The sequence below is a fragment of the Hemicordylus capensis genome, chromosome 4 (assembly GCF_027244095.1).
Source record: "Hemicordylus capensis ecotype Gifberg chromosome 4, rHemCap1.1.pri, whole genome shotgun sequence".
NCBI classification, from domain to species: domain Eukaryota; kingdom Metazoa; phylum Chordata; class Lepidosauria; order Squamata; family Cordylidae; genus Hemicordylus; species Hemicordylus capensis.
Window position 1 is genome coordinate 220,648,230 of NC_069660.1, and position 27,463 is coordinate 220,675,692.

A 27,463-nucleotide genomic window follows, 5' to 3' on the forward strand; every position below is an offset into this window, starting at 1 on the left:
CTCAACTAACAAGCAGAAGGTTGCCGGTTTGAATCTCCACTGGTATGTTTCCCAGACTATGGAAAACACCTATATTGGGAAACAGTGATATAGAAAGATGCTGAAAGGCATCATCTCATACTGCACAGGAGGAGACAATGGTAATCCCCTCCTGTATTCTACCAAAGTAAACCACAGGGCTCTGTGGGCACCAGGAGTCGAAATCGACTTGATGGCACACTTATTATAGCTATAGTCCCCTAGGAGAGCTGGTCTTGTGGTGGCAAGCATGAATTGTCGCCTTTGCTATGCAAGGTCCACCCTGGTTTGCCTTTGAATGGGAGACTACATGTATGAGCACTGTAAGATATTTCCCTCAGGGAATGAGGCTGCTCTGGGAAAAGCACCTGCATGATTGCATGCAGAAGGTTCCAAGTCCCTTCACTGGCATCTCCAAGATATAAGAGCGATTCCTGCCTGCAACCTTAGAGAAGATACTGGGGCTATTCTCACGATCAGACAAAATCGGGCTAGGGGAGCCTAGCCCGATTTTGCCTGATCGTGTAAGCCACCGGGCTCGCAGGTGAGCCCGGTGGTTTATGAGCAGCTAGCCCGCTTTAGTAGCCCTACACTTAGCCCAGGTTTGTGGAGCGAGCGCTCTGCAAACCCGGTCTGCCTGATCATGAGTAGCTGCGCCGTGGCTCTGCACCGCAGCTACTCATGAGTAGACCCCCGGAGGGGAGGTGAAAAGCCGTCTCCCCACTCACGCAGGGCATACTGGAGCTTCTGGGGGCTGCACAGCCCCCAAGCTCCCCAGCCCCCACTGGCTCCGTCACGGAGCCAGCAATCATGTGGACGGCCGATCCAGCCGCCCAGGTCTCCCTCCCCGCTCGTGTGTGGGAAGAGTGGGCTTAGCCCACTCTCCCCATGCACCGTCAGGAACTGGGTTACACTGATCATGAGACCTAGCTCACTGCTAGTCTGTGTTGACAGTACTGAGCTACATGGACCAATGGTCTGGCTGAGTATATGGCAGCTTCCTATGCTCCCATTTTATACATTAGGTACAAAAGCAGAAATTAATGGGCAACATCCAAACTATCCGGTCATAAACTAAATCCCATGAAAGTTAATGGGACTTAAGTTGGGCATGACTAACTTTTCTCACTGATTTCAATGGTGCCTAGGCACAGTCTTGATGCAGTCCGATTTTTTTCTCCTCTACTGTAAAGAGATCTAAATGTATGTATGTAGTGAAAGACTTTTCTATCCTATCTTTCAATCCCATAAGCAGGTCCCCAAGACAGTTAAAGAGACATTTTAAAACCTGTGACTACCATAATCTTGAATGCTTTTCTTCTCATGAACCTACAGGGCCATCTCTTTACTACTTTTATTTATATGCTGTGTTCAACAAAGAGTTCAGACTGGTTTACACAGCAGAGAGAAACGAGATGGGTGGGTGGATAGATTCCCTGACCCAAAAAGGCTCATAATTTAAAAATTTAACAAACACAGATGTAAGGACTACAGTATTATCAAGCCACTAGAAAAGTCACTATAGGCTGGTTCAGATTATGCTTCCCCATCTTGCACCCCAAATTAGCACATGCAACTAAGAAGAGGAACATACTGAGAGCATGCCCTGCTGGATGCCTTCCCTGGATATCTTGACATCTGCCTGGCATATTTTTATCACATGGAAATGTGTGTTTTTCTCACATGGGGGGGTTGTGTGTCCAAAACCACTGCTCTGCACATGATCCAAATATTAATTTAAATGTGTATTTAAGCTAGTTTTAATTGAATCCTTCTTAATGACAGGGGCCAGTTCAGGGGAGGAAGTAGCTATTTAAACAGGCATTTGTAGCACGTGAAGAAGGGGTGGTTTGGATGCTCCCCTCTCTCATGCAATTAAAGGATGCTCTAACCGTGCATCAGGACATCCTTTATGGATGTCAGGCGGGTGCACTCTCAGCGCGACTCCATCCTCTTCACATATAGAGACCGATTATCATCTGAACCAGTTCTATATGTGGAACACCATAAGATTTCCTGCCAACGAGCGCATCTAGCTCTTCTGATCAACTACTGATCACCATCTTCTGTTTCCTGGAGTGCAATTCTCCATTAACTAAAGGAATGAGCTGCAGGAAGGAAGAATCCCCTTTGCTACTTGGTTTGATTACAAGAATAGGACTACCCAAGAGAAGCAAATTTAGAGTACTTATCTTGATTCAACAGTCCCTTTATTCACAAAGAGGGGATTATAGGACATGTCAGCAATATATCTACAGAAAATTCAAGGAGTACCAGTCCACTGAAATGATGGATTGCAGTTTCTCCATAGAAGCTTTCAGAAAACAATGTCATTAAAAAGCATCTTACAGTAAACCTTCATGAAGCGAAAGGTTTGTGTGAGAGAATGTATTGAACTATTCTGTCCAATAGTTGGAAATAAGTCATATGAAACATGTTGTATTTACATATATCAAGAATCAGCTTTTAAAATTCTCCTGGAGTTCACAGGAGTATGTGGCTTCCCTCCTCCACTACCAATGCCCCACCCACTCCACCTTTACTAGGCAGAGATTTCAACAAGAACTGAGGGGGTGAGTAATATAATGAGAATGAAGCTAGTTTTAGAACTGGTTTAAAATCCAGCAAATTCTGTGAAAACAAATATGGAATAAAATATGAAGAATAAAGTCTTTAAAAATAAAACACATTGCCTTTAAAAGCTTTTTCTTATAATACCACATCAAAGTTGCACAACAGACCCCAATGATCACTAGGAAACATGCCACAGTCTAGTTTTTCCAGACCAATTAAATCCAAACTCTGAGGAATGATTTGTCCACCAGTTGAAGCAGCTCGAAGGAACAGGCGATCAAACCGCAATTTGCAATTGTAAGCTACAGCTAAGTTCGTGTTTTGACTTGTATCCCACGTGTAGCGGCAGTGTTCTGGCTTGCCCAAGAATTCCCAGATGTCCACAATGCTAGTAGGTAAGCCACCTAGTTTAGCAACCTGATTGGGGGAAAGTTAAACAAACAAACAAACAAACATGAATAGGCTTTCCCCCCACAACAAATTTTATTATCAAACCGACAACATTTTATAAAATGCGACACATGTAAGATTTACATTCCATTTACTACCAGTGCTTTAAAAGAAAAGCTTATTTTTTCAATATTTGAATCTAAAGATAATATATTTTAGGGGAAGCCCACCACTTTATTAGGACTGCAGCACCAACAGCTGGATGATAAAGAGCAAGGCTGCAAAACATCAGGCCTCCAGATCCCATAATCTCCCATTACTACAACTCCCATCATCCCCAGCCACAGCAGCCATTAGTCAGAGATGATGGGAGTTGTAACCAACATTGTGCCGCCCTGATGTAGAGGGATAGGTCTGCTTCAGTCTCCAAGGAATTAAATGACAGCATACCATTGTGTTATGGCAATGCTCTTGCTGTCAGGGGTCCCACTACTTATCTGTATACCCTAGAGAACCCATGCTATCTGAGGGCTTTCCTTAGAGCAAGGTATGACATGCTCCGTCGGCTGTGCTGGCAGGGAGAATAAAGAGTATATCTAGGGAAGACAGAATCTGACCTTGTGGTTATAGGGAGATTGAAACCATCCAACATGTATTGCTCCGTTGCCTGTTTTACAGAGAGTTAAGATGCTCCCTGATATCTCCTTGTCTGGCACCCTTTCCAGGATGCTCAGAAGATTTTTGTGTTTCTTATCTTCTGACAGATCAATCTCCATCTGTTACATATAAGGTGGCAAAGTTTTGTTCTAATACTATGTGGTTACGTCAGTTTTTTTATTCCATGTGTATGTTCTTCCTGAATTTTTGGTTTATATTTATATTTTATTGTTAGCAATTGCTAGTTGTCTTTGATTGGTATTGTATGCGATTGATGTTTTATTATTTTCTAGCAACTGTTAACCTCTTGTAGGATTCTTTTTATTCTACTATTTCTAGTTGATTTATAAGCTGACCATGGGTTGTTGTTTTTAACACTAACACACACACACACACACACACACACACACACACACACACACACGGCAATGCTCATGAAGATTGATACAGGGCGATAATTTCAATCCATTTTCCCCCAGAGAAAACTATCACTTGGAAAACCATGAATAATGCGTTTACAGCTCAATGCTCTGTATGTTTTCTCAGAAGTAAGTTCCACTGTATTCAATGGGGCTTATTCCCCCAGTTTGATTCTAGTTTATTTTAACAAACTAGTATTTGAACAGACCACCGTTCTCTGTGTTCAAATGCAACATGGAACTGTGGTTTGTTCTAAAGTGTGAAGCAGAAATTTTCATTCTTCTTCTCTCAAACACAAGAAAGGGGAATGGAGAGGTGGGAGCACATGAGCCCAAAGCCCTCCAAGGTTCATTCATGTAGCACTAAAACATGGTATGATGTTATCAGCTGTCATTGTTACCGCTCCAGTAAGGGATACCAAAGTATCAAAAATAGCCTGGAAATCCAGCCTGCAGACAAAGGAACTCAGGGAGGCTAATTAAGTAAATGTGATTGTGATATTGTGTTTTAGTGTGAAATTATGAGCCAGCACTTTCTCAAAGTGCCTGTGAACAAGCAGATGGAAAGGAGGTGGGTGGGGGGAGAGCAAGGAATCACTCCTCCATAGCAACACTTTTCTAGCTTTGGAAATCATTATCAGGAATAAAATATGAAGCTGCCCGATACCGAGTCAGACCATGGGCTCATCTAGCTTAGTAGTAGCAGGTCTAAAGGGTTTCAGATGGGGGTCTCTCTCAGCCCCACTTGGACATGCCAGGGATTGAACCTGGAATCTTTTGAATGAAAAGTAGGTGCCCAGCACTAAGCTATGACCCCTTCTCTAAAACAGCTATGTGGCAACAAACATTGGTTTACTTTATCCTCCTTATATCACTTGAGCATGAGGAATCCTGAATAGTTTGTTTTAAAACAGAGTTCTACCATGTGTAAAGAATTGGGAGGAAAGGCAACTGTCACCTCCAGAAAAATCAGGAAAAGTGATACAGATATTGGCTGACATGATGCACAGCATTTCAGCCATGCTGCCAACTAGTGGTATGCATGGACCAGCACCGGCCGGTTCAAAGGTGTGTGTGTGGGGAGGATAACCCCCCGGCGCATTTCCCCCACCTGAAACCCCCACCTGAAACCCTGCTATCTTTAAAAACGGTCCGATGGGGCAGCAGAGTACCTCCCTGCCGCCCCGTTGCCTCCTCAGATTGGAAGTGACCAGAAGTACCCGGCACACGTGCGCATATCAGGTGCGTGCATGCACAGGTTGCTCTCTCTCTCTCGGCCAATGTGCACGCAAGCAAGCACAACGTGTGCGCACTGGGTACTTCCAGTCACTTCCGGTCTGAGGAGGCAACAGGGCAGCAGGGAGGTATGCTGCCATCAGACCAAACTGTTTTTAAAGATTGGCTGGCGGGGAAACATGGTGGGGCAGGGGAGAGTCCACCCTCCCCAAAGTTGCCCCCCCCACCGCCTTCCAACTGGCCAAACCGCCGATCTTTCAAACCTGTTCTGAGGCCCGTAAAAGGGCCTCCAAACAGGTTCATGCACATCCCTACTGCCAACCTCATCAGGACTGCTACTGGCACGAAAGGCAGACCCAACACTGTTGAGGATGAACAGTTGTCCAAGCAGCACTGCCCACAGTTCCTCCAACTGTGGTGGATGGGAATATCTGGTGGGCTGCTGTGGGAAACAAGGTGCTGGATTAGACAGGCCTTGGGCCTGATCCAGCAGGGATGTTCTTATGTTCTTAACTGTGGCGGTGCTGCTTGGACAGCTGTTTGTCCTCAACAGCGCTGAGACTGCCTTACACATTCTCAGCAGCCCTGTCAATCTGCAGCGTCACAGGGAGGCTGGGCATCGTGTCAGTCAGTGTTGATAAGGATTTTTAGCGCAAAACAAGAGCTTCGCCATGCTCCATTCCTCAGGGTTGGTTTTTAAAAAAAGATCTTAAAACTCATCTGTTTAGAGAGGCTTTTTAATGTATTTTATTGCAGCTTGTATCGGATGGGCTTTTAATTCTTTAAAATCTAGTCTTAATTGGCCGTGTTTTAACTTATCTTATATTAATTTTATAGTGTTCAGTGTTTTCTCTCTTCTGTCATCTTGTATAATTTTATATTGCTTTATCTGTTATACAGTTTGCTACCTTTTGGAAGCTGCCCCAACCAACATTGCACTGGAGAGTGAGATATAAATATTTTAAATACAATTAACAAAATAAAGAAGCAGTTTGATCATTTCACCTCTTTGTCTCTCAGATTTGTATCTCCTCCAAAGATCACAGTACTGGACTTGGATGCCTCCTGCATTTTCTTGAGCACCAGTTTCAATTGATTCAAGCGCTCTTCAGCATGATTCTTAGTGCTCTCAAGATGGGAAGTCATAAGGCAGAGCTCATTGCCAGATATGGTTACCTGTGAAGAGGCCCAAAACGTAAAGATACATATTGCAATAGGTAGCTGTTAACTAGGACACTATCACTTCATTTCAGTCTGTTAATCCCACCAAATCTGCCTTCTAGGCTTCACTAGCTTCATGCTTTCCTCAGATTGCAAATGATAAAGAAATGTTTAATCCAGGCCCACAAATAAGTGTATAAAAGTTTGGTTCAGGCTCCTAAACAGAATGTAAGGCCAGTAGGCCAGAATGAAATTGTTCGAGTCAAATATGTGAGGCCCATCGGCCAAGAGGTAAAAAATACCAGAGCCTGACAGTAGATGATGTATGTAACCAGGGTCACGAGACAAATTCCCCACTCAGCAGAAAGAAACATCGCTGGCACCAGGAGATATTGATAAGGAGTAGGGTCAGCAGAAAGGCCAACCAGTAACTCATGTCCAAGGCTCTAATTGGCACAACAGGAAAACATATGTTTAACCACAAATTACATATGTCGATTGATCTACTGACTTGCTTTTAATCTATATAAACTGGCAACTGTGTACTTTGAGTGCACAGTGCTTGTCAGACTTCTGACTTGTACTCTACCTTCATGATCATGAATAAAGGCTAATTTGAGTACACATCCTCATTGAACTGACTGGTCTTCGTCAGGTAACTAGCTCTATTGCGGGAACCTTGTTTAATCCTCTTTAGTTCAGTTAGACGCCCCATTCTCTGTCAATTTGATGGAAGTATGATCACAAGGGGCTGAATTAAACAGGAGGGCAAGGTTCCAGAGGATTTTCCCGCAACACAAACGCCCTATGTACAGACCAGAACACCTGTGTTCTGCTGTTCAGGGTCAAGCCTAGCACACTGATGATTCTAAAATGATTTTTAAAATAAAGTAGCACTGTAACTTGTTTAATCAGTAGATCAATCAACTAAAGTTTAGCTGATTAACTGACAAGAACCAATTTTAACATGTTATGTTAACATCATCTCTTTCATCTACCAGGTTCCAAAGAAAAAGCACACTTGTTTATTCTTTGTCAGTATTTCGGCTCTGTTGTGTTGATATAACAATGAGTAAAAGAAAAAAAACATTAAAGAATCTGGATTGTTATCATTATCAAGGACAAGATATCAAACATCACCACATATCCTGAATATGTTGGTTTTTGTGGATTAATGTAAGCCACTTTGGAAATCAATTTGGGCTGCAAAGCAGGCTGTCTAAAAAGGTGCTTGGGCCTAACTCACTCACTCGACATGAAATTCCCAGAACAAACCAAGAAAGATAGAAACATGCCATTTTACAGATAGGTTCCAGACCTTGCCCAGACTACCAGAAAAACCAAAAGTTCCAGAAAAATTGATTAATTTGCCAGGAAATGTGGGAAAACTCTCTCATGGGAAAAGTATGGGAAAAGATACCTTAAGACAAACTTTGGCAATTTTCTCGGGTACTTTTCAAGACAAAGTCCAGGCTTTCACAGATTTATGAAGCAACAAACAGGCTATATTTTTCCCCAGTTCATTACACTTCAATCTGTTGTGGATTTGCATGAAAATCATTTAAGATATTGAAAAACATATTTTTCAAAACACAAACTCTTCTGCATCTTACCAACAAGAAAAGGGAGAGTGCATGGTCATTTTGTCGTAGTGCAAGCCCATTTTACTAGTAAATTTAATAGTCTTTCTTTTTAACATAGTTTTTGTTTATTAAACTGCAAGCTCTCATATTTTTTTCAAAGACATCTATTATTGAGATTATGGTAATATACAAATTTATTTCAAATTAATTCCTTAAATAGTTGACACACCTAATTAAAAAGTATTTTTTTCACTTCTTTGCCCACTGGCTGAAAGTGTTCCGATGTCTATTTTCCCTCTTTCACACTAGTATGCAAATAAATGTCTGCCACTTCAAATTATTAAACATCTCCCCACCTTTAATTTCAGATTAACTAATTATTTTGCCTGTGAGCTAAATGTACAATACTTAACAACTCACTCACATGTACAGATAATAAGTTTCTCATCATGGCAGTTGTTGGGAAAGGCGTTATTTCATGTTTTAAAACCCTTATTCTTGATTTTTTCAACATCACAGCAGTGAAATAACCATCTGTATTGCCTAGAGAAGAAAAGAAACGGAGAAAAGAACAGGAAAAGGTCACCAAACCACAATACTTTATCCAAAAATCCCACAAAAACTACAATAAAGGCCAAGGTACATGCCATGTTAACAATATGCTATATTTTTTTGTATTAAATGGCAGCTGCAGAGGTCCCAATCAGAATCAAGACCATAGAGTGGGATTTTAACCCTTTGTCCCAGCTGCAATACCAATCCAGATAGCTCCTCCCATCCCATAGCAACTATTTTATCCAAGCATCACCACCAATGGGAGCTTTCCTCCCGGATCAAGCAGCACCCGGAGGGTCCCACAATTTGAACCACAGTGGTGGCAAGAAGTTCTGTCCAGTGACTTTCCCCAAAATATAGACATACAAAGTACATAAATAGAAATCAAGTAGCAGCATGGCAATATTGGCTCAGTCCAGTGGGGTGGGGAAATGCCCCCTTGCTCCACCCTCCAGACACCCATGTTCCTGCCCCAAGTGCAGTTCTGATCTGGATTGGGCCCATGGCTGCTATTCAGCATATACCTAAGTACTTTAATCAATGCACCATGGGTAGCTCTCGCTCTCGCAAAGTTGGTAATGCTGTTGTGGGTTTTACATGATCCATCCTCTGCCGAAGGAAGGCTCAGCTGACTTATATATCACATAACACTATCACACAGAACAAGATAATACAAATAAAATGAACAATTTAACAATTACAGCTGCATCAGTGCACAAACAGGACCCCAGTTAAAAAGCTTATGAATCACTATAATTTCATTTTACCTGGAATAATTGTGTAACTAACTGCTCGTTTCTGTAGGTAGTTGAAATACGGAGGAATAACCTCCTGTAAAAACACTACATCAGGGCTGTATCTAAATAAGAAAGACAAGTTTAAAATGGAACACTAGACAGAAAACTAAAACAAAGGAGCAATAATGATCACGTTTGTTGGAGTAGCTTCACTGATCAGAACTAAAATACTATAACATTGGTCATTGAATAGCAGTAGCCTTGCTGTGTTTTAAAAGAGCAGGGCTGGATTTCTTTTACCACATTTAAAATAATCGAAGGACTGATTCCCACATGCATATCCATTATTTACACACTCATCCCTTCACAACTCACAGTTGAACACATGAACTGCATGCATGGAAAAGTGACATGAGGCAATTTGAAAGATGGCTGTTTTACACAAACTAATCAACATTTGAGGTTCACTTGCCTCCACAGTTGTCCCAAAGAAAGATCTGGCCTTCATTAGGGTCAGTGGCTGACATCCTAATGAAACACAGGCACTTCAAGGGACTGCGGGGGAAGCCTACAGAACAGAGAAGAGGAGGAACAACATCTGCTACTAGGCAGACCCCAGGGTGAGGGACTGGGTACCTGCCTGTTTGCTTCTCCTTCTGCCCCATTTGCTATCTGCCCCCCAGGACTGGCTGCTGTGCTGAGGTGAGGCTTTGCAGGACTGAGGCCCAGAGGGTGACTTGGCAGTTTCCTGGACTCCATCTGCCTAGAGCTGCCTGCTCAGGGCTATATAGGGTGCTGCCAGTGGTAGCAGGCCTACCACCAGCAGGGTCGCCCCTTTGAGGGAGCCACTTCGGAGGACGGCAAGGGTGAGGGCCAGGCTTCCTGGCCCAAGTACTTGCATGGGGAGGTGACATTTAATAGTTTAGCTTCTGTTTTTAGTTGAGACCTGGGTGAGATTCTTTTATAATGTGTCTGGGTTTGGCTGGAGATTGGGAAACAGGGGGAGTATCCACTGATTATGGGGCAGCCATTCCGGTGGGGGGGGGGAACAGAAGAAGTAACATTGGCAGGTCAGCGGGTCATTACAGGGGAAGGGGAATTGGAAATCTAATAGCTGTTTCCCCTTCCAGCTGCCCTGCCAGCTCTTCGACCTTGGGGAGCACTGCCAACCACACTCCAAACCTCACCTTGCTCCTTTGTAATGCCAGGTAGATCCAAAGCAAATTAGAAACCATTCATGATTTGATTCTGGGTGCAGGAGCCGACCTGGTTTGTATTATGGAGACCTGACTGGGGGAGGCCAGTGGCCCGGTTTGGTCCCGGCTTCTTCCTCCAGGGTACTTTGTTGAGGAGCGGGTGAGGTGCTGTGGGCGGGGAAGTGGAGTGGCTGTGGTCTATAAGAATAACATCTCCTTACCAGGATCCCTGTTGAGATGTCAGACCATATCGAATGTGTGTATCTAGGTTTGGGGACCAGGTATAGATGGGGACTTCTGCTGGTGTACTGACTGCCCCGCTGCTCAACAGAGCTGACAGTTGGAGTCACCCAGGCGTGTGGTGCTGGGGGACTTCAATGTTCATATCGGGACCAATTTGTCCAGGGCGGCTCAGGAGTTCATAGCAGCCATGAGAACTATGGACCTATCTCAAGTGGTCTTGGGACCGACGCACATTGCAGGTCACACGCTTGAGTTGGTGTTTCACACTCATCAGGGTAGTGTTCCATGCGTAGGGACTCCTGAGATTTCCCCATTGTCATGGACAGACCACCATCTGGTTAAGGTTGGACTCACAGTCACTTCCCACCTTTGCAGGGCTGAAGGGCCTATTAGAATGGTCCACCCGAGAAAGTTATTGGATCCAATAGGATTTCAAGAAGCCTTGGAGGGATTTAGTGTTGGCTCTGCCGCAATCCTGTTGATGCTCTAGTAGAGAACTGGAACAGCAAACACACCGGGACAGTAGACACGATTGCTCCTAAGCAACCTCTCCGACCCACTGCAAAACTGGCCCCTTGGTTTACAGAAGAACTACAGGGGCTGAAGCAGCAAGGTAGACGACTGGAGTGCAAGTGGAGAAAGACTGATTCAAATCTGACAGATTGCAACATAGAGTACATTTGAAGATCTATGCTCAGGCGATTTGTGTGGCAAAGAGGAGATTCTTTTCTGCCTGTTTTGCATCTGCAAGTTCACGTCCAGCGGAGTTGTTAAGGGTTGTAAGAGGGCTAGTATGTGCCCCTCCTCCTTTGAATCAAAATCTGGAACCATCGATTACCCACTGTGACATGTTTAATGAATTCTTTGTGGGGGAAATCTCTTGTATTCAGGCTGACTTAGATTCAGTCTCCACATTTACTTCAGTGTCTGATGTGGAGGTGTCCAGCAACTCCTCTTGTGAGGTTAGGCTGGATCAGTTCCAGTTTGTGACTCCTAAGGACATGGACGAGCTAATTGGAGCGGTGTGGCCTACCACCTGTTCTCTTTACCCCTGCCCATCATAGTTTATACTATCTGGCATGGGGATTGTTGTAGAAGGCCTGGTAGAGATCATAAATACTTCTCTGAGGGCGGACAGGACGCATCCTTGTCTTAAGGAGGCAATTATTAGACAACTTCTGAAGAAGCTTGCCTTGGATCCCTCAGAGTTGAGTAACTACATGCCTGTCTCCAACTTTCCATGGCTGGGCAAGGTAATTGAGAGGGTTGTGGTCTCCCAGCTCCAGTCCAGACAGTCTTAGATGAAACTGATTACCATTTCAGACTGGCTTTCGGGCAGGCTATGGAGTGGAGACTGCCTTGGTCGGCCTGATGGATGATCTCCAATTGGGAACTGACAGAGGGAGTGTGACTCTGTTGGTCCTTTTGGACCTCTTGGCGGCTTTCGATACTATTGACCATAGTATCCTCCTGGAGCGTCTCAGGGGGTTGGGAGTGGGGGGCACCACTTTGAGGTGGTTCCGCTCCTACCTTTTGGGCAGGTTCCAGATGGTGTCCCTTGGAGACTGCTATTCTTCAAAATCTGAACTTTGTATTGTGTCCCTCAGAGCTCCCTATTGTCTCCAGTGTTGTTTAACATCTACATGAAACCACCGGGAGAGATCATCAGGAGATTTGATGCAGGGTGTTATCAGTATGCTGATGACACCCACATCTTTTTCTCCATGTCAACCTCATTGGGAGAAGGCATAACCTCCCTAAATGCCTGCCTGGAAGTGGTGATAGGCTGGATGAGGGATAACAAACTGAGACTGAATCCAGATAAGATGGAGGTACTTATGGTGTAGGGTTGAAACTCGGGAGATGATTTTGATCTGCCTATTTTGGATGGGGTCACACTTCCCCCAAAAGAACAAGTATGCAGTCTGGGGGTGCTTCTGCATCTGAGCCTCTCCCTAGTTTCCCAGATTGAGGCAGTGGCCAGAGGTGCCTTCTATCAGCTTCAGCTGATATGCCAGCTGCGTCCATTTCTTGAGATAAACCACCTCAGAACAGTGGTACATATGCTGGTAACCTCCAGACTAGATTACTGCAATGCGCTCTATGTGGGGCTGCCTTTGTATGTAGTCCAGAAACTACAGCTAGTTCAGAATGCAGCAGCCAAGTTGGTCTCTGGGTCATCTCAGAGAGACCATATTACTCCTGTACTGAAAGAGCTACACTGGCTGCCAATAAGTTTCTAGGCGAATTACAAGGTGCTGGTTATAACCTATAAATCCATAAATGGCTTAGGCCCTGGGTATTTAACGGAATATCTTCTTCGTCATGAACCCCACTGCCTATTGTGATCATCAGGAGAGGTCCGTCTGCAGTTGCCACCGGCTCGTCTGGTGGCTACTCGGAGACGGGCCTTCTCAGCTGCTGCACCGACGCTTTGGAACGCACTCCCTGCTGAAATAAAAGCCTCTCCATCTCTGACAATTTTTAAAAAAACTTTAAAGACACATTTGTTCACCCAGGCTTTTAATTAAATACCGTTTTAATAGTTTTAACATTGTTTTAAAATATTAAGGTTTTAAATTGGTGTAATGTTTTAGCTTTTTGTTATTTATTTTAACCAATGTTTTAATTTCTCTGTTGTAATTTATATGTTTTAATTAATGTTTTAACTTTTCTGTTTTTTGTTGTAAACCGCCCAGAGACATACGTATAAAAATATGTTAAAAACAAAACAAAACACAAGAACCCTCATGCAACTCCCCCTGCGCACACACACACTGTTGCACAAAAGCCATTAAGAGAACACACACACTGTTGCATGAGAGCAGTGGGGATCTCCACAAGATACCAACCACTCATCGAGATCATCAGAAGGTGTCAGTTTTCAGGTGCCACCAGTTCATCTGGTGGTGACCTGGGATAGGGCCTTCTCTGTTGTCACCTCTAGGTTGTAGAATGTGCTCCGCGTGGATATAAGAGGATTGTCTTCCTTGGAGGCCTTCAGGACAGCCTTAAAGACCCATCTTTTTAGCCTGGCTTTCAATGATATCTTGTTTTAATGTTGTCTAGTTTTAATTGTAATTTTAATCTGTTTTTAATTGGTTTTTTATTTTAATTGCTATGTATTTTTTATTTTAATATAACCCACCTCGAGCCACTTTTGGAAGGGCGGTATATAAATCAAACAAATAAATAATAAATTAATTAAACCTCTTGAGTTAAATCTCCGAGGCTTCAGAATTGTTACCAGGATGCTTGTTACCTGCAACTCTCCGACATGCTTCAAAACTGGCTCCTTCGTATATATGGAAGAACTACTGGAGCTGAAGCAACAAGCTATACAACCAGAGCTCAAGTGGAGAAAGAATCTACTGAAATCCGACATATAACAACACAGAGTGCATTTGAAGACCTATGCTCAGACAATACATGCAGCAAAGAAGCAATTCTTTTCTGCCCATATTGCATCCGCATGCTCACATCCAGCTGAGTTGTTTTGGATTGTGAGAGGGCTAGTACATGTCCCTCCTCCCTGGAATCAGAATTTGGAACCATCAATTACCCGTTGTGACGTTTTAAATGAGTTCTTTGTTGATAAAATCTCCCATATTTAGGCTGATTGCAGAGTCTAATGCGGAGGTGTCCAGCAACTACTCTTATGTGGTTAGACTGGATAGGTTTAAGTTTATGATTCGTGATACTGTGGATAAGCTGCTTGGAATGTTGCTTGGTACGTTGTGGTCTATCACCTGTTCTCTTGACCCTTATCCAACATGGCTTATTCTATCTGGCGGGTGGGGGGGATGTTGTAGAAAGCCTAGTAGATATTATAAATGCTTCTCTAAGGGAGGGCAGGATGCCTTCCTATCTTAGGCAATCATTAGTCTTCTTCTGAAGAAGCCTGCATTGGATCCTCAGAGCTAAGCAACTGTACGCCTGTCTCCAACCTTCTGTAGTTGGGCAAGGTAATTGAGAGGGTGGTAGCCTCCCAGCTCCAGGCTGTATTGGAGGAAACTGATTATCTAGACCCATTTCAAACTGGTTTTCATGCAGGCTATGGGGTGGAGACTGCCTTGGTCGGCTTGAGGGATGCTCTCCAACAGGAAACTGACAGGGGGAGTGTGACTCTGCTGATCATTTTGGATCTCTTGGTGGCTTTCGATACTATTGACCATAGTATCCTTCTGAAGCATCAAGGAGGTTAGTAGTGGGAGGCACTGAATTGCAGTGGTTCCACTCCTAGCTCTCAAGCAGATTCCAGATCATGTCACTTGGAGACTGTTGTTCTTCAAATCATGAACTTTTATATGGTGTCCCCCTGGGGTCCATACTGTCCCCATGAAACTGCTGGGAGAGATCAGGAGATTTCTCCATGCCAACATCATCAAGAGAAGGCATAACCTCCCTAAATGCCTTCCTGGATGTAGTGATTGGCTGGATGAGGGATAACAAACAAACTGAATCCTAATAAGACAGAAGTACTACTTATTGTTCAGGGTTGGAACTCAGGAGACTATTTTGATCTTTCAGTTCTAGATGGGGGTCACACTTCTCCAGAAGTCTGGAGTGTAGTCTGGGAGTGCTTCTGGATCCAAAACTCTCCCTGGTGTCCCAGTTTGAGGCAGTGGCCAGAGGTGCTTTCTATCAGCTTCGGCTGATACGCCATGAGCCACCAACAGTTGAGTCTGTTTCTTGAGATAAACAATCTCAGAAAAGTGGTACATATGCTGGTAACCTCCAGACTTAACTACTGAAACGCATTCTATGTGGGGCTGCCTTTGTACGTAATCTGGAAACTGCAGTTGGTGCAGAATGTGGCAGCCCGGTTGGTCTCTGGTCATTTCAAGGAGACCATATTACAAACGCTCCTTCTCAACCTTGCAGTATAGGAGATGCTGTGGAATTTGACGTGGTGAAAGGGAAAAGGGAGTGAAGGCAGCCAATGTTACAGGTCCTGGTGGCATTCCAGTGCAAGGCAGTAAATATGCAGCTGACCGTAGCCGGTATAGATGATATCCAAGGTGTAGAGGCATTCCACACAATTATGGGGGGAACTATCAAAGCAGCGAAAGCAGAGAGAAGAATGAGGGCTCGGAGAGCTTGTCAGAGGATCTGTCCCCACAGTGCTGCCCTTGCTGCAGGAGGCAGTACCCACCTACCCCCATGCTACATGTGCTGACCTTAAGAGCGCTGGCCACAGTATTCCAATGCTCCTGTGCAAAGAGAGATGGAACTTAAAGAGACAATTCAACTATACTTGGTGCTAAAAGGCACAGGTTTACTTCTTAACTGATGCAGAATGTTTGGCTTGTTAAGGGCATATTTTACTGTTGCCCTAAAGCAACAGTGTGGCGTTGTGGAACTATTAGCCAAGGCTGGGCATCTAAAGTTAAGACCATAGCATAATATACCTGTTCCCTTTTCGGTGGCTGCACCCCATTTATGGAATAGCCTCCCCAGTGAGGTTTACCCGGCTTTATCGCTTTGTTTTTTTAGACACCATTCAGGCTGTTTAAATTCTTTTTTAAAATTGACTTTTAAAACATTGTTTAAAATTGTTTTTGAATTGTATTTTGTATTTTCTTTCCCCTCCTTTTTTCTTTGTCTGTTATGATTTAATGTTGTGTTGTAAGCCACCCAAAGAACACTCTCTTATGAGGGGGCTAACAAAGTGTATCCTCGTAACTCGATGCAGGTCGTGAAAACCCTTAACTCCCTGGATCTCGTTTTAAGCAGGAGTGGGTGTGAAGGCTTTGAGGGAGGGCTAGGCCTCACTTGGTGCAACTAATGGGAGAGTGGGCCTTTCCTGATAAGAGAAAAGGCCTGGGAAATTCAAAGTAAAAGGACCAATCCAGAGGACTGGGTGAAAACTACACACTCCGCCACCTACTGGAGAAAAGAAAGCTTTGCTCTGTTGGTTAGTTCTGTCCCAAGACAGAAGGCTGGGAGCTGCTGGGGAGATGGGAAGGCTGAGCACTCTGGAGCCTGAGCACTAGCCCCCCCCCACACACAAACACCCCACCTTCTCAGGAGCCCCCACCCAAGACCACCACCACCTGACCTTCAACCACACACAAAAAGCCTGCTTAGCTTTTATAAGGAAGGATTTTGTGGTTTTCCAGTCTGACAAGTAGAACTCAAAAAGGTAAGTGTCAATTAAGAATTTGTCCATTTATCTAGGCACTATCCAGCCTGGATGTTGGGGAAATGGCTCAGGTCTCTGAAAAGTCTCAGACAGCACTTATACACCGAGAGGCAAGCTAGACCACCAAACCATAGAAAGCTATCTACTTGATGACGTGGAGATTCTGCAAAACAATGGGGAACCACCCATTCTCTCCTTTTGGCTATTTCCAACAATCTGGAAATTACACAGGGGTTACTCAATAGACAGCAGGCTGTCTCAAAATGGAATTTAGAATAAAGGAAAGCTCTGGCCTTTGGGCTGAATAAAGGCGGGGTTCTTGACACCTATCCTTTTACTCTTCTCACTAATATTTTAACAACTGATCCATAATAGTTCTTCTCAGCTAAGCTAAATACAGCACAGAAAATTAACACATTAGGTCAATGCACATTATCAAATCTCAGTTAAAAATGCTTAGATGTTATTAAGGGAATAAAGCAGGGGGTGGTTTCTTAATAGCACTCTATAATTATTTTGTTTAAAATGTGGCATGAGAAAGTACCAAAGAAATGCACTGATATAAATAACTATTACTAATTGGGAATTAACATGTTTTATGTCAAAGGAGCAAGAATATTCCAACACATTATATTAGGGTTAAACCAATTATTTCTAGTTTAAAAGGCTATGCATTCTTCCAGAGATGTAGGATGCAAGTTTTTCCAGGGAAAAAATCCATACTTCTATTTTTCTGTGGAAAATTTCTAAAATTTAGTTGGCTGACATGCAGACTAGCATTGCACATGTGCAGCAATGTGAGTTCCAGACTACTGCTGCACTGTCATTTGAGTGGGGGAAGGCACAATTTTCACCTATCTCGCTTTCCCTCTGAAGCCCCCTGTATGTCACCAAAACATGTCCCTGAGGACATATTCACACAGTGGGCTTCAGAGGGAAGGGAAGAAAAGATTGGTAAAAACTGCCCCTTCCCCCACACAAGCAACAGTGGTCTGGAACTCACGCTGCTGCACATGTGCAATGCTAATCCAGATATCCAGCATTGTTTCATAAAATTCATGGATAAAACAATGAATGGATGCCAATGCAATACTAGGCAATTCCAATGTTTTTCAGGTGATTATAGCTAGGAAATGTGAGAGGGGGCATAGAGAGGAACATAGGAAGCTGCCTTATACCAAGTCAGACGATTGGTCCATCTAGCTCAGTATTATCTACACAGACTGGCAGCAGTTTCTCTGCAGGCAAGAGTATCTCTCAGCCCTATCTTGGAGATGCCAGCAAGGGAACTTGGAACCTTCTGCATACAAGCATGCACACACACATAGACATCTTTCAAATGCAAGCCAGAGCAGACACTGCTTAGTAAAGGAGACAATTCATGCTTGCTACCACAAGACCAGATCCTACTCCCTATGTTTTACTGAGAATTTCAATTTTTAAAAAAAATTCTTTTAAAGCTTTTAACTTGTTTCATTATAACAATTAAAGCACATGAAGAGTCTTTATTGATCCACCCAACACCATAAAACATTTCAGTTCAGCTACTTGAAAAAAATTTGAGGTACAGTGTGGAAAATTAATATGGTGGTGGAGTTGGTTTTTTTGCTGTATAAATAGAACAACATATCATAGGAACATAGGAAGCTGCCTTATAGCAAGTCAGACCACTGGTCCATCCAGCTCAGCATTGTCCACACAGACTGGCAGTGGCTTCTCCAAGGTTACAGGCAGTAGTCTCTCTCAGACCCTTCTTGGAGATGCCAGGGAGGGAACATAGAATATTCTGCTCTTCCCAGAGTGGCCCCATCCCCTAAGGAGAATACATTACAGTGCTCACGTGTAGTCTTCCATTCAAATGCAAACCAGGGTGGACATCAGGATTTTTTTTTTTGAGAAAAAGTTAATGCAATTTTTATGCAAATAAGAATGAAATTTGCATGAGATCCCCCCTCCACCAAGAAATCCCATATCTCTCCATTCTTCAACTGCCACATTTAAAGAATGGCACTCAGTAATACACATTATGTTTACTCTAAGAAAAACATGCAGCCCAATGCTAAGCACGCCTACTTTGAAATAAATCTCTGCAATTTAACATCATAGTTAGCATTCATAAGATGACTGCTGTAAGTACTTACAGAGCTAGATAAGAGCAGATGCCTCGGGCCCTTTCTTGCTGATTACTCGTGTGCAGGCCATCTATATTCCAGGTTATCAATGAAAATGTGCTGTCATCTTCCTGTGGGTTAACACCAGGGTCTTTCACGGAAGCAGCTTCACTACTAGTAGGTGAATCATCGGTTAGGTCAACCCTAGAAAACACACATACAATTTCAACTTATTGGAGATGAAACTTATTTAATGAACTATCTTTCTTTAGGAGCTGAACTTCAGAAGGGCTCCCCACAATGTAAAGTGTTCTATTTGTGCTCAGCTTGGCACAAGAGCAGTTTATGAAGGTCAAAAGCAATTCCCAGTGATAACAATTTGCGTTGCCAACACCAGAGCATTTGATCATCTGGACAACTCCAGCCAAGAAACAGAAAGTGCAAAATACAAGAGCTCTGACCTGTTACCACTTGAGTTTCATTTATGAACAAGCAGAAGACATTGTAAACACAACGAGAAAGCAGAAAAAGCAACAGCTAGTAATGTAGGTAACTACTATAAGTGCAAACAAATCATCCGTATTTCACTATGAGTATGGAGTAAAGTATCTGTTGCGCAGTCCAGTGTTGTGAATATAAAGACTAGAAATAATAGCCGCAAGAAGGTCCCACTCCCTGGGAAATCTGAAGGCAATGCATGTTTGTGGTGAAGCTCATTTGAGAGGGGCTAAGAAAGGTTCCAAGAGAATTAGGGTCCGTGGCTGATACTTCGCAAAGGAACTTAGGCAGCTGAAGCACAGCTCACACCCTTGCACATGTGTAAGCACCTCTGTTGGGGCTGCGTTCCATTGTAAGCATTCCATGAGTACAGCTGTGTAACGCGACACCCATGATCTCCAATGGGCGTCGCATCATGCAACTGCATCAAGAAGCACTTATGAGGGAGCCCTGCAGCGCAGCTCTAGCGGTAGTCCTTACACATGCGCAGAGATGCAGATGGTGTTGCATCCACCTGTGTTTCTGTGAGCTGCAGCTATATGTCCCTGCCCCTAAGCAGAATAGAAGCAGGGGACAGGACATATCTCATGAAGCTCTTCCCCAATATAAAAACTGCAACATTGCTCTTCTGCAGATCTACATATTGAACCTCTGCTAACTAGGCAAGAAGCAATGATGGTTCTCTTCTATGTAGCAGGGGGGAGAGCAAATGTCCCAATGCAGTACAGCACAGCATCCCTCTCAATGGATGCTGTGGCACTGTGGTGTGTGTGTGTGTGTGTGTGTTTAGATTCCAAGTCATTTGAGGACAGGGAAACATTTTATCATGCCTTTTGTGATTTAAATTGCTTTGCGAACTTTTTTTGTTGAAGAGCTCTGTGTGTGTGTGTGTGTGTGTGTGTGTGTGTGTGTGTGTGTGTGTTGTTGGCTACAATTCTCAGAATCCCCAGCTTCAGTGGCTTTTGCTTGGGGATTATGGAAATTGTAGTCAACCTCTGGGAAGCCCTGTTAGAGGGAACACACACACACATCCCTATATGTTTAATAATAATATTGATACCTGTCCACATACATTTAGTGCATGTAAAGGTATCCATACACTCACCTATTAGGGTAGATAAATTGATAGAGGAAAGATAGCATACATTTAGAAGATCTCCCCGCCCCAACCAAGTTTAGACAATTTGGGGAAATGGGCAGTTACCATATTTCCTCAGCCTCTAAGATAGCCTTCTGATCCAGTAAAGGGGCTTCAAAGCCTACTCTATCCACAAAAGGTCATTCAGGAAAAATGATCTCATTTAACTGACTCTTGTCATCACATGAGCAAAACTACCTAAGAGTCGATAAAGTTTGGGTTTCTTTTCCAAAACACATCCACTCCTATGCAAATCACATGCAATATTTTTAAAAGGCACAATATTTAGGAGAGCTGGTCTTGTGGTAGGAAGCATGACTTGTCCCCTTTGCTAAGCAGTGTCTACCCTGGTTGCATATGAATGGGAGACTTGATGTGTGAGCACTGCAAGATATTCCCCTTAGAAGATGGAGCTGCTCCGGGAAGAGCAGGTTTCCAAGTTCCCTCCCTGATATCTCCAAGATAGGGCTGAGAGAGATTCCTGCCTGCAACCTGGGAGAAGCTGCTGCCAGTCTGTGGAGACAATACTGAGCTAGATAGACCAATGGTCTGACTCAGTATATGTAAGCTTCCTAAGTTTAGGGCATACTTTATTATTCTTGGGGAATCAGAGTGGTTCAGCTAATGCATATAGCACCATCAACTTTTCTTGGAAAGTGGTATAACTAAAACAGAACTTCTAAACACAGAGGGTCAGTTCAGATGATACTTTATCTGCCTGGACCACTGCATGAGTTCAGGGTGTATGTGCATGCGTGCACACACATGCACTATGAATATACATATCCTTCCACCCTCCTGGCACCCAGAGGAGTATTTCCCTAATTGTGTGAGAGATTGGTTTTATCGGAACCGCCCCTTTACACACACATTATAAATCCCTGTTTATTTGTTATACTTGTTTAAGATTACTAACTCAGTTTTTCTTGTCAATTTACATCATCTTGATTTAAACCAATCCATCTTGTTAAAAACATAGTTCAACAATAAAATGTAATAAGGGCTGCAGCTCTACTTACATGCAAGACTCACTGAGTTACACAGGTCCAGAAGTAAATTCAACTGAGTACAACATGACTTATTCCCAAGAACACACATGTAGGATCACAATATTCTGCTTTTTAAAAGATAAGAACATAAGAACAGCCCTGCTGGGTCAGGCCTATCTGGTCCAGCATCCTGTTTCCCACAGTGGCCCACCAGATGTCTCTGGGAAGCCCACAAGCAAGAGGTGAGGGCATGCCTTATCTCCTGCTGTTGCTCCCATGCAACTTGTTGATGCTTGGAAGTATCATAAAATGAAAGTAGATTCAACTAACTACATGACCTTTGCACAGGTTTGGTAGGCAAGAACAAAATGCAAGAAAAAGTGACACCCCTCATCTCCTACTCTATGTAAGTGAGAAAGAACGAGACTCAGCAGCCCACCCACTCAAGAAAGGAAGAGAAGCCAGAGCATTACACTTAAGACACAAGAGAGAGTCATAAGAACAGCCCACTCAAACAGTTAACCACAACTATTCAACGCACGCGCATATCTTGTAAATATCAGAAGCGATTATTTAGCACACGCTTCTTTAGATCTATAGGCTAGAGTTTTCACGCGAGTTACCTACAACGTCTCCGTTTCTGGAAGAGGCGGGAGCACCCAGTCCACCTGATCCTCATCAAGGGGAGGCTCAAAATAAGAGTTCAGCGCCCTCTGAAAAGCAAAGGCAAAAGGTGGGGCTGTGGTGACGCCGGGATCGTGCCTGCACACCAGGATCTGCACCCCACCCCCCCGGAGTCAGGGCATACTTGCATATTCCAGTCATTCTCTGCCAAGTAGCACTGAGCAACAGCTATATCACTGCTGGTGATGGAAGCAAATTCCGAGCACAGGAGCTTCCGGTGTTTCTCCAAATCGTCCCGCTGCTGCTTTTCATCCTCCTCCTTCTCCAGAGGTTGCGGGTCCTGCTGCCTCTCCTCCTGTGACTCCTGCTTCACTCCATCAGCAACGCTGCCCACTTCCATCCTTCGGAACACTCCAGAGACCCGCACCGATTCTTTCTCTGGCAAGACCGCCTCCCACCACCAGCCTAACAAAAGCCACGCCCCCTTGACTCCAAAGTCGCGCGCACGCGCAGAGACTCCTCTCCCGGCAGCCCGATCCGCTCCTCGAAACTTCCGCGCTTTGCAGGTCGCTCTCGGCGCGGCGGCGGACGAAGCAGAGGGGCGTGGTGGATTCGAACGTTTGGTGGGTGGAACGCGGTGTAGCAAGTTTGCGGAGCCAGCCAGAGCAGGCGTGGATCGGGCATAGGAGGCGACGCTGTTCAAGGGGCACGTTGGTTGGTGCTCCTCCTCTCTTCCCTGGTAACGCTGATTGCTTGCGGGTCCTTCCCTCTCGGATGTTTTCGGCTGCTGCTTTGCAGACTACAGCGTCCTTGAGCTTCCACTGTCAGGGGTCAGCCTAGTCTCAAAGCTGCTGGAGTGAGTGGTTGCTTGACCAAGAAGAGGTGTGCCAAGTCGAGATTCATGAGTCACCTCACAATCCAGTCCCTCCGCGAGGTGATGAAAGCCGTTCTGGAGTCGCCCTGCTTTGATAGGGTGTTAAATAAGGTAACGATGGAAGCTTGAGGTGTCTTTGCTTCTAACTTGTTTGTATGCTCGACTTTCCAGGGTGACCTTGGTTAGGCCTGCAAAGTTCTGCTGCAATGATGGTCGGGGCTTGCTATCAGCGTCTGCCAGGCTACTTTTTCTTTTTTTTAAGACGAACTTCATTAAACATATATTATTTTGCAAAAGTAAAATAAAGCACAGTGAAATGGGCCCTCCGTAGTATTGGAAATTGTTTTCTTCAGGACACCTCTGTTGAAGACTCTGATCCTAATTTGGAATTGATGAATTGTGACTTGTAGGGAATGGTGGTATCCAAAGGACTGGGTCTCTCCTCTCAGAGATGCTGTGTGGTGGCTCTCATAGACCTGAACAAATTCTCTGGAAGGCCTATTGATTTAAACAGAATTTGCTGCTAACTATGCTGTTTAGGATTACAGCTGCTTTCAGTCAGTCAACCATACATTCTGTTCCATCAACCAAAGGTGATCACAGTTCCCTCTGGGGGTAGAAGTTCATATACAGAAGTAAAATACACTTAAAACAACCCCATTGACAACTGAAACAAGGAACCGCAATCCTCTCACAATGAGTTAAAATTAAAAGGTTGATGGGGATATGTATAAGCATCAAAACCAGATTTGCTACAGCAAAAGATACCAAATGACCACAAGCCCTCCCCTTTTGAAAACCTGTTCTTAATAACAGTTACATTTATAACTGCATTCATAGTCCATCTTTCCTCCAAATAGCTCAGAGTAGCATACATGGTTTCACCATCCACCTGTGTTTATCCTCACAACTATTGAGATAGGCTAACTTGAGAAATACCAGCTGGCCCAGCAGGTTTTGTGGCTGAAAAGCTATTTGAACTAATTCCAATATGCTGTATCAATATCCATTGTACCTGGTGCTTATTAGGGCTCGGAGTGCTCACAGTGCTTAACGTGTATTAGCTCAGAAATATAAGAGGGAAGTGCCAAGGATCAGTTTCCCCTTCTCCTCCACACAGGTATTTAAAGTAGATTTTCCCTTTTGGACTGTACAGTTACAAAGGAATGAAGTACCCTCCCTGATCCCTTTCCTTTGAAAACCTGCTTTCTTTCCTCACAGTGCAGGCCTATCCAAACTTACATTGGAGGAGAAGTGCATCCTCTTTACCGGTTTAGCATCACTTGGCATCTGCAGTTGTTTTTTTGCAAAAAGGAAATGCAAATGTGTATCCCTGACAACTCACACCTGCTCTAATGCATGATTATTGCTCTGCTATCCATTTACTTGACACTTGACAAAGTGTAAGAGGTCAACTTTCTGCCATGAAAGGCTTATATATTCAATGCAGGGGAGACAACAAAAGAAGGAGAAGATGGAACCAGGAGAAAATATGTTTTTCTCCTAAGTGCTTTAATATTCTGCTGTTTTTATTGTTCTATAATGCAAAGGTTCCCAGCTGTGGGTCCCCAGATGCTGTCAGACTACAACACCCATCATCCCAGCCACAGCCACTGGAGGGTGATGGGTTTTGTAGTCCAATAGTATCTGGGTTCCCATGGTTGGAAACTCCTGCAATAACTTTTCAAATTTTTCTTATCGTTTGTTGTCTTTGGAGGTCTATGTCCAGGCAAGAAGATGACATAAATATTTTAAATAAACGAATAAATCCTGAATTTCAGCTTGATGATATATAGAAAGTGTACTAATGCTTGAATGTGATGATATATAGAAAGTGTACTAAGGCTTGAATGTGATTTCTGTTCTCTTCTCTCACCCTCTGCTTACAGATGACGGTTCTTTCTGCCAGCCCTGGGAAAGTTATCTGTGAGCTGAAGGTGGAAGAAGAGCACACAAACAGAGGAGGAACTCTGCACGGAGGCCTCACGGCCACTCTGGTGGATGTTGTTTCAACAGCGGCTTTACTGTACAGTGAAAGAGGAGCACCTGGAGTCAGTGTGGATATGAACATTACGTATGTATTGAAGAATCGAGATATATTTTAATGCTGATTTCCATTTAACAAGATTATCCAGCTTAACTTCTGGGGTGTGGAAAATGCCCCCCCCCCAATTCATTTTTTGATCATCAGTTCAGTGCTGAGATGCTGTCAACAGCTACTACTGTTCTAAAATGTTTGCTCTGTACACCTTACTTCTGTGCTTGTGGAAATTCCTTTATGCCCAGTGTCTTGGTAAGTGCATGAAAACCAGTTAGTGATTTGCTTGGTTGCTTTAGGAACTCTTTGGTTATACTTCAGTTCCAGTGCTGGGGATTTCACTGTTTAAACTTTATTTAGAATCACCGCCCACTGTATTTATCCTCCAGCCTTTACAGGAGGTCATTACTGTTTTCAGTTCATAAGCAGGGAACTGAGACTAGAAACTAGTGATTTGCCATGTAGATAAGCTGAGACTGGAACCCAGATTTCTCAAACCCTCTGCTCTGTCTTCTTTGATGCTATTCAGGCTCTCCAGCAAATTGTCCAGCTGTTTTTAAAATCCTTCTTTTCAATATCCAAACACTTGCTTTTGGGTTGTTTTTATTGGCATTAAGAGGCACTGAGGGCGGCCTATGTAATCCAGTTCCTGCCCCCTATTCCCCATTTTATCCTTGCGACAACCCTGGGAGGTAGGTTTCTCTGAGAGGGGGAGGGAGAGATTTGTCCCAAGGCTACCCTATGAGCTTTGTGTTTGAATGGGGGTTTGAACCTGTGTCTCAGTCCAGCAGTCTGTCTATTGCACCATTAGTCTTCAGCTGCCAGATTGTGACCCACAACTGGATTGTGCCCTGACCTCAGATGGGTTGCATCAGTGGAGATGCTACATTTGTTCTTGGGGGCGGGGGGCGGGAGGAAGAGGGAGGAGAAAGGGACACATAATAAAAAATGGGAAGTGTTGCAGGTTGGGGCTGAAGGTAGGTTCTTATCTTGAAGACCATTGCAGTACAACATATTTGTTCTTTTTAACATGTTCAAGCTTGCAGTTCTTTTCTTTCTTTCTTTCTTTCTAAATTCAAGGTATATGTCAGCAGCTAAGATGGGAGAGGAAATCCTGATCACTGCTGAGATTCTGAAGCAAGGAAGAACTTTGGCATTTGCCAATGTGGATTTAACAAACAAGGCAACAGGAAAACTGATAGCCCAAGGGAGGCATACAAAATACCTAGGATAATAATGGAAAGAACTTATCACTTTATTTTTTTTTTAAAGCTTAGAGCACTAGAAGAGAAAAACAGTACAGGTTCTAAAATAACACCATGAAGTCAAAACACTAGAGGTAAAATGTCACCAGTCCAAATTGTGTTTAATGTCCTGTCTAAACTCAATTGGTGGACCCCAATTCAGTGTGATTACTATTTGTATGTATGTTGTTGTAAGCCACTTCAGAAGTGAACAGAATGGGAATTGGGTTATAAATGTAAGAGTTCAGTCTTCACTTTAAAAAAGGCTTATTGTTGAATCCTGAAACACTTAAAGATTGGGGAGAAGGGTACAAAGAACAGTTGGGTGGAACCTTCTTATTTGAACTTATGCAAGTTCTACAATCTGAAACTTGGAGATCCTTTGTGGGAGAATTTTTATACTGCTACCTATTCTTCAGAGTCTGCAGCTGATGCAGATGACTTCCATATTGCTTCATTCTGAAAAAGTGCTAGGAGCCCTGGAATTGCTGTGCTCTGTACATTGAATCCAGTATTGAATGGATGCCAGACTAATTAAACTTAAACTTGTTCATCCATTAATTTCTGGGTTATTGAATGGTATTGATTATTCACTTAAGGTCAAGCAGGAATGTTTTGCTAAAGGAAGTTCAGTGTGCTGAGAATTCAGTTGAAAATACAGTTTGGTTTTGTAAAACTTTGTTCACTGTGTGTAACTTTTTTTGTTTGTTTAATTTTCTTTAGCCTTCAGCTGAGGAGAAGTTGTAATGAAAACATCCTTTTTATCCCCTGGTCCCTGCAGGTTTTAAATTAATTGTCTTTTGTCCCTGCAAGTTTTAAATTAATTGTCTTTTAAAAGCATATTTGCCCCCCAAAAATGTTCAAGTTCTGGTTGCCTGCGGAATCTATGAACTCTTTTCCTCTTAAAGCCCATCAAAGAATGTATTGCTTATTTGATGTGTGGTTGGTTTGTTACCTGCATGTATGTACCTCCTTGGTGTTCAAGACAGTTTACAGTTTAACAACATTGAAACAACAACATTGCAGGATGGAT

General features: G+C 43.5%; 2 protein-coding genes across 2 annotated transcripts; one reads left to right on the forward strand and one right to left on the reverse strand.

Annotated features, from left to right (window-relative positions):
• Positions 1–2,211: 2,211 nt before the first annotated feature.
• TDP2 (tyrosyl-DNA phosphodiesterase 2) lies at positions 2,212–22,823 on the reverse strand. Its single transcript, XM_053248320.1, has 7 exons — positions 22,459–22,823; positions 22,278–22,363; positions 19,056–19,229; positions 9,361–9,452; positions 8,463–8,581; positions 6,300–6,470; positions 2,212–3,009 (listed from the first exon to the last, which is right to left on the reverse strand). Exons 1-7 carry the CDS (start codon positions 22,672–22,674, stop codon positions 2,728–2,730), a joined length of 1,140 nt encoding a protein of 379 aa, XP_053104295.1. The 5' UTR covers positions 22,675–22,823; the 3' UTR covers positions 2,212–2,727.
• A 40-nt stretch (positions 22,824–22,863) lies between these two features.
• On the forward strand, positions 22,864–27,110 carry ACOT13 (acyl-CoA thioesterase 13). The gene is made up of 3 exons (XM_053248321.1): positions 22,864–23,259; positions 25,038–25,222; positions 26,267–27,110. Exons 1-3 carry the CDS (start codon positions 23,176–23,178, stop codon positions 26,418–26,420), a joined length of 423 nt encoding a protein of 140 aa, XP_053104296.1. The 5' UTR covers positions 22,864–23,175; the 3' UTR covers positions 26,421–27,110.
• The last annotated feature ends 353 nt before the right edge of the window (positions 27,111–27,463 follow it).